This window comes from Sardina pilchardus, chromosome 9 (genome assembly GCF_963854185.1).
Source record: "Sardina pilchardus chromosome 9, fSarPil1.1, whole genome shotgun sequence".
NCBI lineage: Eukaryota > Metazoa > Chordata > Actinopteri > Clupeiformes > Clupeidae > Sardina > Sardina pilchardus.
Genome location: NC_085002.1, coordinates 3,182,363 through 3,192,362, shown reverse-complemented (window position 1 = coordinate 3,192,362; position 10,000 = coordinate 3,182,363). Strand labels below are relative to the sequence as shown.

Here is a 10,000-nt window from a genome sequence, read left to right as displayed (position 1 = left end):
CTCACACACACACACACACACACACACACACACACACACACACACACACACACACGTGCAGTGCAGACGACCCATGCAGTATCCTGAGCACAACTCTACACCGTGAAGCTACGCTACGCTACGCTAGCAACGCACCAGACAGGAGTCCAAACAGAACCAAACAAACCCCACACACTCCAACACAATCAGCACAACGCCAGCTGTCTCCTGAGGACTCACACACAGGTAGGTGGCTGTACTCTTCACTCTTCTGGAGCAACATGGGAACTCTGCATTTGTTTATTCTGTGTGTTGCATAACATGGAATGTTTTGGCCATTGGAGAGGGAGGGATAGAGAAAGGAAGGAGAGAGGAGAGGAGAGGAGAGGAGAGGAGAGGGAGATTTCTTCTTTCTCCTCTGGTACAATATCGATCAGTGGGCCGACTTCACAGTGTTACACAACAGGAGTGTGTGTGTGTGTGTGTGTGTGTGTGTGTGGTGGCGGTTCCATCCCTTTAAGAGAGGAGAGCGGTGAGGACTTGGAGTGCAGAGCAGAGATGATGTCAGATAAGATGTTTGAGAGTGAGATTAGGGGCTTACTTTAGTAAGGAAAGACATGGGAGACACACTTTAAACTACTCAAAGGATTTCTACTGACTCAGTGGCATAAATAAAAAATGATTCATCACAAAGATGTCACATGTTATATACGCTGTATAAACTGTTGATAAACGAAGACTCATAAAACATTTATACAATCCCACACGGATTTGTTAAGTTCTGTGCACATAACAAAGTCTATTGGCAATAACCTTTCACTCACACTGATGTTTCTAGAGTTTTTCACGCACACACACACACACACACACACACACACAGACACACACAGACACACACACAGACACACACACACGCATACATGCACATGCACACACTGTGATGTGTCTAGGTTTTCCACACACACACACACTCACACCCACACACACACTGTGATGTTTCTAGCTTTTCCTCACACACACACACACAAACACTGATGTTTCTAGCTTTTTCTCACACACACTCACACACACTCTGATTCTGATTCTCCACAGGGCCCCATCATGTTTATGGTGCTGGACACACATACGGGTCATAGCCCACCACTACTGCTTCTGCTTCTGGTTCTGACCGCTACGCACGGCCCAGTCTACGGTTCCACCCTGGACATGGACTACGGCGGGGTTCCGCTCTGGATCAACCGCTTCCTCGGAGAACCGAGCGTCCTGAGCCTGAGGGGCCGGATGGACCCGAGCTGGTTCCGGGCGGTGAACACCCAGAGCTGCCCGGCGGAGTGCGAGTGCCCGGTCCAGTGGGCCACGGCGCTGTACTGTGACCACCGGGCGCTGGGCCAGATGCCCGCCGGGCTGCCCGCCAGAACCCAGTACCTGTTCCTGCAGGGGAACCGGCTGACCGGGTTCAGCCCGGACGCCTTCGCCAACGCCACGGGCCTGCGCTGGCTCTTCCTGGACCGGAACCAGCTGCTCAGCGGGCGGCTGGACGCCGGCCTGTTCTCCGGTCTGACCCGGCTGGTCCACGTGTTCATGAACCACAACAACCTGACGGAGGTGCCGCGGGGTCTCCCCGCAGGGGTGCGGCAGCTCCGGCTGGCGCACAACCACATCGAGACGATCCCTCCCGGAGCGTTCGAGAACCTGCGGAACCTCACGCTGCTGCTGCTCCAGGGGAACCGTCTGCAGGTGGTGGGAGAGTCCGACTTCAAAGGTAGGCGGACCGGACCGGACCGGACCGGACCGGAGCGTTTTAGTCGGGTCGGGTCTGGGAGCGCCGCGTGGCGTTTGTTCCCACCGTTTGACCCCGCGCTTAAAAGCTGCCCTGTGCACAGGTCAGAGAGAGGTCATCAGAGAGAGCACATTACTCTGAGAGAGAGAGAGGGGGGGGGGGGGGGTGAGTGTTAGTGAGTGAGAAGGAGGGAGCATGAGAGAGAGAGAGTGAGGGAGCGAGAGAGAGAGAGCAAGGGAGAGAACGAGGGACCGAGAGAGAGAGCGAGAGACTGAGGACGGCTTTGATCCTATCAGACCTCAGGGCTGCAGCCTGCCAGATATGACCTCATCTAAACACGCCAGTCCAAGCTCAACAGCACAGCACAACACAGCACAGCACAGCACAGCACAGCACAGCACAGCACAGCACAACACAACACAGCACGGCACAGCACAGCACAGCACAGCACAGCACAGCACAGCACAGCACAGCACAGCACAGCACAGCACAGCACAGCACAGCACAGCACACAACACAGTCTCACTACTGCACACAACACAGCACAGCACAGCACAGCACAGCACAGCACAGCACAGCACAGCACAGCACAGCACAGCACAGCACAGCACAGCACAGCACAGCACAGCACAGCACACACAACACAGCACAGCACAGCACAGCACACACAACACAGCACAGCACAGCACACACAACACAGCACAGCACAGCACAGCACACACAACACAGTCTCACTACTGCACACAACACAGCACAACACAACACAACACAGCACAGCACAGCACAGCCCAGCAGAGCAGAGCAGGGCAGAGCAGAGCAGAGCAGAGCAGAGCAGAGCAGAGCAGAGCACAACACAACACAACACAACACAACACAACACAACACAACACAACACAGCACAGCACAGCACAGCACAGCACAGCACAGCAGAGCACAACACAGCACAGCACAGCACAGCACAACACAGCACAGCACAACACAGCTCAGCTCAGCACAGCACAGCACAGCACAGCACAGCTCAGCACAACACAACACAACACAACACAACACAACACAACACAACACAACACAACACAACACAGCACAACACAACACAACACAACACAGCTCAGCTCAGCTCACTTTCAGAGCGATTTTGATAACGGTAAAAAGCTAACAGCCAATCAGAGCCCATGATATTTTAGCCATCACATTCATTAACACGAGGAGAACTTTTCTTATCGTTGACCTGTGTGGACGCTTGTCTTGACCCTTAGTTATCGTTAGCGTTCTTGGTGTGAACGAATCTTTCCCCTGTACCGTGTGTCTCCGCAGTTATAGTTAGCGTTAGCGTTCTTTCCCCTGTACCATGTGTCTCCGCAGTTATAGTTAGCGTTAGCGTTCTTTACCCTGTACCATGTGTCTCCGCAGTTATAGTTAGCGTTAGCGTTCTTTACCCTGTACCATGTGTCTCCGCAGTTATAGTTAGCGTTAGCGTTCTTTACCCTGTACCGTGTGTCTCTGCAGTTATAGTTAGCGTTAGCGTTCTTTACCCTGTACGGTACCGTGTGTCTCCGCAGTTATAGTTAGCGTTAGCGTTCTTTACCCTGCACCGTGTGTCTCCGCAGTAATAGTTAGCGTTAGCGTTCTTTACCCTGCACCGTGTGTCTCTGCAGTTATAGTTAGCGTTAGCGTCCTTTACCCTGCACCGTGTGTCTCCACAGTTATAGTTAGCGTTAGCGTCCTTTACCCTGCACCGTGTGTCTCCGCAGTAATAGTTAGCGTTAGCGTTCTTTACCCTGTACGGTACCGTGTGTCTCCGCAGGCCTGTCCTCCCTGAACCTGCTGGATCTCAGTGGGAACCTCTTTGACAAGTTCCCCGGCCACCTGCCCCCCTCCGTCTCCCAGCTGTACCTCTCCAACAACTCCCTGGTGGGGGTGGAGGGGGGCGTCCTGCAGGGTCTCCCCAGCCTGCGCTACCTTCGCCTGGGCAGGAACATGCTGCGGAGTGGGGGGGTGGACCCCGGGGCCTTCAACCACAGCGCTCTGGTGGAGTTGGACCTCTCCTACAACCAGCTCACACACATCCCCACCGTGCCCACCACGCTGCAGTACCTGTTCCTGGAGGCCAACCAGATCTCAGGTGAGAGCCTGTACGTGTGTGTGTGTGTGTGTGTGTGTATCAATATCAGTGTGTGTGTGTGTGTGTGTGTATCAATATCAGAGTGTGTGTGTGTGTGTGTGTGTGTGTGTGTGTGTGTGTGTATCAATATCAGTGTGTGTGTTTGTGTGTGTGTGTGTGTGTGTGTGTGTGTGTGTATCAATATCAGAGTGTGTGTGTGTGTGTGTGTGTGTGTGTGTGTGTGTGTGTGTGTGTGTGTGTGTGTGTGTGTGCACGGCACAAGTCTTGTTCCTATCTTCAATTGAACATTACGTCCAAGGGCGTGTCAATTAAAAGAAATAGGTGCAGTCAAGTGCACGACCAAAAATGACGAAACGTAAACAGCCCTTACAACGAGTCCCAGGCAAAGACTTGTTTGCAGGATGACTATCCTTAGACATTTGACTCAGTCATTATTATTGGGATAGGCCTAAGTGTTTTTCAGGCTATGTAGAGAGATATAGTAGATAGATACTTTATTCATCCCGAGGGAAATTTGAGAGGATTTTGATTATGTCCCAGTCAATCAGTAGTGAAAGTGAAAGCTGTGTGCATCTGTTGGTTTAGGATGTTACACCCAAATCAAACCCATGACTAATTACAGTTTTCTTCAATTGCTTCAAAAGCACAATTTTGAAAACACAACACACACTTAAGACAACACCACATCCAATTAGCAGAATCCCTTTGCTCTTTCGCAAAACCAAACACTTCAGTCAAAACAATTATTGATCAAAACTCTATTTTGCTGTCATGTCACAAACACATCCATTATACAGTATGTGTTTATACTTGAATCTGTCACACACTAATGTACTCAATACAAAACACATTTGATTTTTTTTTTCCTGGGATACAGTGTATGCATGATTTTCCTTTCAAATACTAAAACAAATATTATTCAAACAGGATTAGAGGATAATTTAGAGTCCAAGAATGTACCGACCAAACACGACACATAAGACCAGACACGTACATTGGACTTAGAGTAGTTTCTCTCCACGGCGTAGTGCTGGTTTTCTTCAACTGCTTACAAAGTGCAAACTGCGCTTTTTTTTTTGCAGCAAACATATCTATAACCCTCTGGGCTAGTGTGTGATTCACCTCACTGTGTGTTCACTGTGTGCTGTGTGTGTTCACTAATTCGGTTAAATTTGGTTAAATACAGAGAAACGAATTTCCCTCACGGGATCAAAAAAAGTATATATTCTATTCTATTCTATTTAACCCCATTACCCATATAGAACCATAACCCCATACCAAATCTGCAAAAACATACAGCAATTCTCAGCCTTTGACTCAGTTTTCAGTTTCATAAAGAAACGTTTTGCGAAACAATGACTCTTCCTCCTCGTCCTGCCTGTGCTACAGAACATTCCCTCCATTTGCTGCTGTTGATAAGGGCTCACGTGCTGCCCAGTGTTTAGGACTGATTGTTGAGTTTACAGGTAAACACTTACTGTAAGTGTCTTCACACCTGATAGTTGTGTTTAAACAATTACTTCCAGGGTGTGTATTTTGGAAGGAAGTGCCTTGAAGTTGCGACGAGGAGACATTATCTGAAATTGCAGTGTCTGAGGCAGAGTAATGTGTTAAGTGTGAGAGTGTTTCGCAAAAGGTTTGAGGCTGATGGTGAGCTCATAGTTGTACAAATCTGGCCTGAAGTTTTGCTCCTTGAGTGTAAGTTTACGCCAACTGATTTTAGTTTTGCTCCTTAAGTGTAAGGTTTCACTAACTGATTTTAGTTTTGCTCTTTGAGTGTAAGGTTTCGCTAACTGATTTTACTGTTTACGCAATTGTAAAAAACTATAAGCAACATTAACGTCTTTGAATAATACACTTGGGCTCTGGTGAACGTATTACGCTGTGAATATAGCAATTTTGGACTGGCTACACCCTAAACATGTTTAAACCAAACTCTTCAGACAGTGCATTTCAGATCCAAGATGAAGCCCTTAACATGAGGACCAAGAAAGCACAGGAATATCTTTGTTTTTTTTTCTTTTTTGGGGGCTTTTTCTGCCTTTAATTGGACAGGACAGTAGAGAGACAGACAGGAAGTGAGTGGTTGAGAGAGTTGGGGTGGAGGCGGGAATCGAACCCAGGTTGCCAGTGCGGTGCAGGTGCCCCAGCCAGTCGCGCCACGGCTGGGGCCAGAAAGAGCTATTTTTCATTGACATCTGAAGTACAATATGTTATTGGGCTGAAAAGGCCAAGGGCATTTAACTGCAGAGGGGTTACTGTGCGTTCAGACCAAAACCGTCAAAAGCGTCAAAGTCGCTGGTGAAGCTCATAGCCCGACGCTCAACCCAGTTCGGTGCATTCGGCGCCGAAAGCGTCAAAGCCATGACGTGAAACATTTGAACAAACCACAAGCAGCAATCCTGCGAGTTTGACATTCTGATTAGTTGACGCCGAACCGTGTCATAGCTCATTACCATAAAGTTAACTGAGGCTCAACTTTATTTTGACGCCCGTGAAGCTCATGAAGCCACGCTCACGCCCGGAACGCTTTTGAAGCCGGTAACGCCGACTCTCCATTGGAAATGAATGATTTCCGGCGCTCTTGAAGCTTTTGAAGCTTTTGGTGTGAACGCACAGTTAAGGGATCACACATTGGGTTGGTCTGTGATGTTCCAACGTCATGCCAGGTTCAGCCCCCAGGTGCTCAAGCTCCAAGAGTGACCAGCGTATCCTCCTCCCTGCCCATATATGGTGTGGTTCCAGTGACCAGCTGCCCATATATGGTGTGGTTCCAGTGACCAGCTGCCCATATATGGTGTGGTTCCAGTGACCAGCGTATTCTCCTCACTGCCCATATATGGTGTGGTTCCAGTGACCAGCATACTGTATCCTCCATGCCCAAATATGGTGTGGTTCTAATGACCAGCATATTCTCCTCAATGGCCATATAAGAGGTGCGTTCAAATTCGCAAACAAAGGTGAACGTTTGCGTAGGCTAACGTTTACAAACAATCGCAAACAGTCTTAGGAGGTTGTTCTCTGCGAACATACAGTGGAACTGACTGTGAGTTTGACGGAGGTTACAATGCAATAACCGTTAGAATGGAACCAAATCAAAACTGTTCAAAGAAAACATGTTCACCACGAACGCTCGCCACTTTTTGCCAAATTTGAACGCACCTGTGGTGTGGTTCCAGACAGTGACCAGCATATTCTCCTCACTGTCCATGTATGGTATAATTCCAATGCACGGTTCCAAATGACAGTTCTGTCATACGCTCACAGTGAACATTTCCATATCCTAATGGTTTGGTCTCTTTAAATATGCCCCCAGGGCATTAGAACTGGGGCTTTTGTATGGAAGCATATGAGTTCCATAATTCAAATGAGAATGCATTCTGCAATATGCAATTCTAAAAGACATTACATTAGGCAATTGCTAATTCATTATGCAATTTAATATTACAATTTGCAATACTTTCTTTCAAACTGCATTTTAATATACAAAGTGACAATGCAATCATCAAATCAATTTGATTTATTTTGGTTAAAAATTTGAATAAACATGGATTGAATTGCATTCCATTTTGCCATGGTACTTTAGTCTCAAAATTCAAATGGCAATTCATTTTGCATTTCAATTTTCAATATTCAGTTTCATCTTTTAATTGTCAATTACTTTTGCAATGTAATGTTCAAAATTCAATGTAGAATTGAATTATTTTTTAATTTTTTAATTTATTTGATTTTTTTTTTAAAATGTTTTTCATGCGCAATGTCCACATGCGTGGACAGTAACTTTAACTCTGTTTACTACTTATTTATAATGTTGATATACACCAATCCACTTCAGGGCAGTTTTAGTAGGTCCTTGGCAATATATTAACAATATGTATCATCTTATATTTGGAATATTGACTGCTTGATGACATCATCAATTCAACATGAGTGACAGTAATGGCCATATGCTGAATGCTCCAGACATATCTGTAAAAAGCTAGTACTCAAGAAGGCAAAATCATGTAAAAAAAAATATTATGCTGTACAGGAGAGTGTGTTGAACAACTCTATGTTTTCAGAAATTAAATCGGATGTAAAATGGAGTTTGTAGACCCTAAAAAGCAACTGTCCACGTATGTGGACGTTGCGCAACAGAGGAGTTAAATGGCCAAAAATTAGATTTTGTAACTAGGACTTTTTTATTTATTTTTTTTTCAAATATGATTTTAATTGCTTTAAATTACAAAGAAACAAACATTTGGTAAATAAATTTATAAATAATGACCTAATTACATGTGGTAATGCCAAGGTGGTATGGTAATATGAGGGTAGTAGAGGGGTGGGTGGGTAGTAGAGGGGTGGGTATGAGAGTACTAGAGGGGTGGGTGGGTTAGTAGTAGAGGGGTGGGTAGTAGGGATGTAGTAGAGGGGTGGTTGGGTAGTGGTGGTAGTAGAGGTGGGTAATATGGGGGTAGTAGAGGGGTGGGTGAGGGTCGGTGAGCAATAATGGGGGTAGTAGAGGGGTTGGGCGGGTAGTATGGAGGTAGTAGAGAGGTGGGTGGGTAGTATGGGGGTAGTAGAGGGCTGGGTGGGTAGTATGGAGGAAGTAGAGGGCCATAGTTTCCACATTTTCTGTCATTACATTTTATTCTTTTTTACCCCTTTGTTGCGCACTGTCCACATACGTGGACAATAACATAACTTCTATATAAAAGCATATTTTTAAAAAATTCCAACTGATTTTCAATATTGGGCTCATATAGAGTAATAAAATCAATGCTAAAAAAATCTAGACACTTTTTTTCATAATGCGTGCATGAAAGGGTTAAAAAAATATTGAAAACATTTTGAATATTTTTTGGCAAAAAGTTTTGCCCGGTTTGCAGAAATAGCGCCCCCGTTATTGCATAGCACTTTGTCACGCTCTTTGTGTCTCAAAATTCAAATGGCAATGGCAAACGCGATTCCAAAACACTTTGCAATCTGTCAGTCTCCCATCACCCATGGCGGGAACTACGTCACGTCCGTGTTTATCTCGCATTGGTCAGTCTTCTCTTTAAGGCGGGTCTTGGGCAGGGCGGCTGACGGCCTCCAGGTAGAGAAGATAACGTAAAAGAGAAATTGTCGCTGACACAGTAGCCTACTGTTGGAGGTGATGGGCAAGAACAGTCGCTCAGCTACTGAGGGAGGCAGGCGTGTGTGTGTGCGCGTGCGGAGACCTTGATCCGACCGTACGCCACCCCCTCCAGGAGCGTGTATCAGGGTGAAGCGTGAAAAATAGCACACAGGTAGCCAGGGGAGCTGATCGAGGGAGCTGGCAGCCCAGGGCCCTGGAGCTCATATCTGGGTGCAGCGTTTGCTCCTCTCAGCCCGGAGGACTGCTCCAGATTAACGACCATAGACAGTAAGATAGGCTACTGACAGGGCTAACACAGGGCTACTAACAGGGCAGGGCTGTTAATGACAGGGCAACATCGTTTCATTCACACTCAGGCACTCCTGGTCTGACCACGACCGTCCAGCTGCAGCCTGCACTGTCAGAAAGGAAGCGTAGCCACGTCCTGAGATATCGATGGCTTTGCCCCAAACGAGGAACGAACATCGTTCTTTTCACAAATACACCATATTTGTAAGCAAATAAAGTGGTTTACTTAAGATTACTCAGCGTTTTATCAACGTTTGGTCCGCGAAAATATTCTCGCTGCACCGGTAGGGAACCCGCCGTCATGTCATCCGGCACAAGCTTCCTTGGTACACTGCTGTCATAAGCATTACGGTTCCCCATTGACTCCCATTGATTCTGACAGTCAGAATCAATGGGAGTCAATGGGGAACCGTAATGCTTATGACAGCAGTGTACCAAGGAAGCTTGTGCCGGATGACATGACGGCGGTGGTAGAGAATCGGTTGCGAGACTCGGTGAGACGTGATCATCCCACTGGATTGTTGTTTGTACAAACATTCAACATCCAAAACTATAACTGAAAAACGTCAACATTGACGAATGTAATACATTTGTGCTACATTATAAAAATAAAACGTAGACACCTATTAAAAGATGCACTTGCTAATTTGTGCTACATTCTTATCAACGATCAGTGAAAAACTACTTCCTCGTTTGGGGCAAAGCCATCGAT

The 10,000-nt window shown here is 46.7% G+C and overlaps 1 protein-coding gene across 1 annotated transcript in view; it reads left to right on the top strand.

Annotated features, from left to right (window-relative positions):
• Window positions 1-1,185: 1,185 nt before the first annotated feature.
• The window catches only part of zgc:113307 (uncharacterized protein LOC553753 homolog), an 18,368-nt gene continuing 9,553 nt past the window's right edge, over window positions 1,186-10,000 (top strand). Inside the window, exons 1-2 of the mRNA XM_062546076.1 lie at window positions 1,186-1,741; window positions 3,564-3,881. Coding sequence (XP_062402060.1) covers window positions 1,186-1,741; window positions 3,564-3,881 — 874 coding nt within the window. The remainder of the gene's footprint in view (window positions 1,742-3,563; window positions 3,882-10,000) is intronic.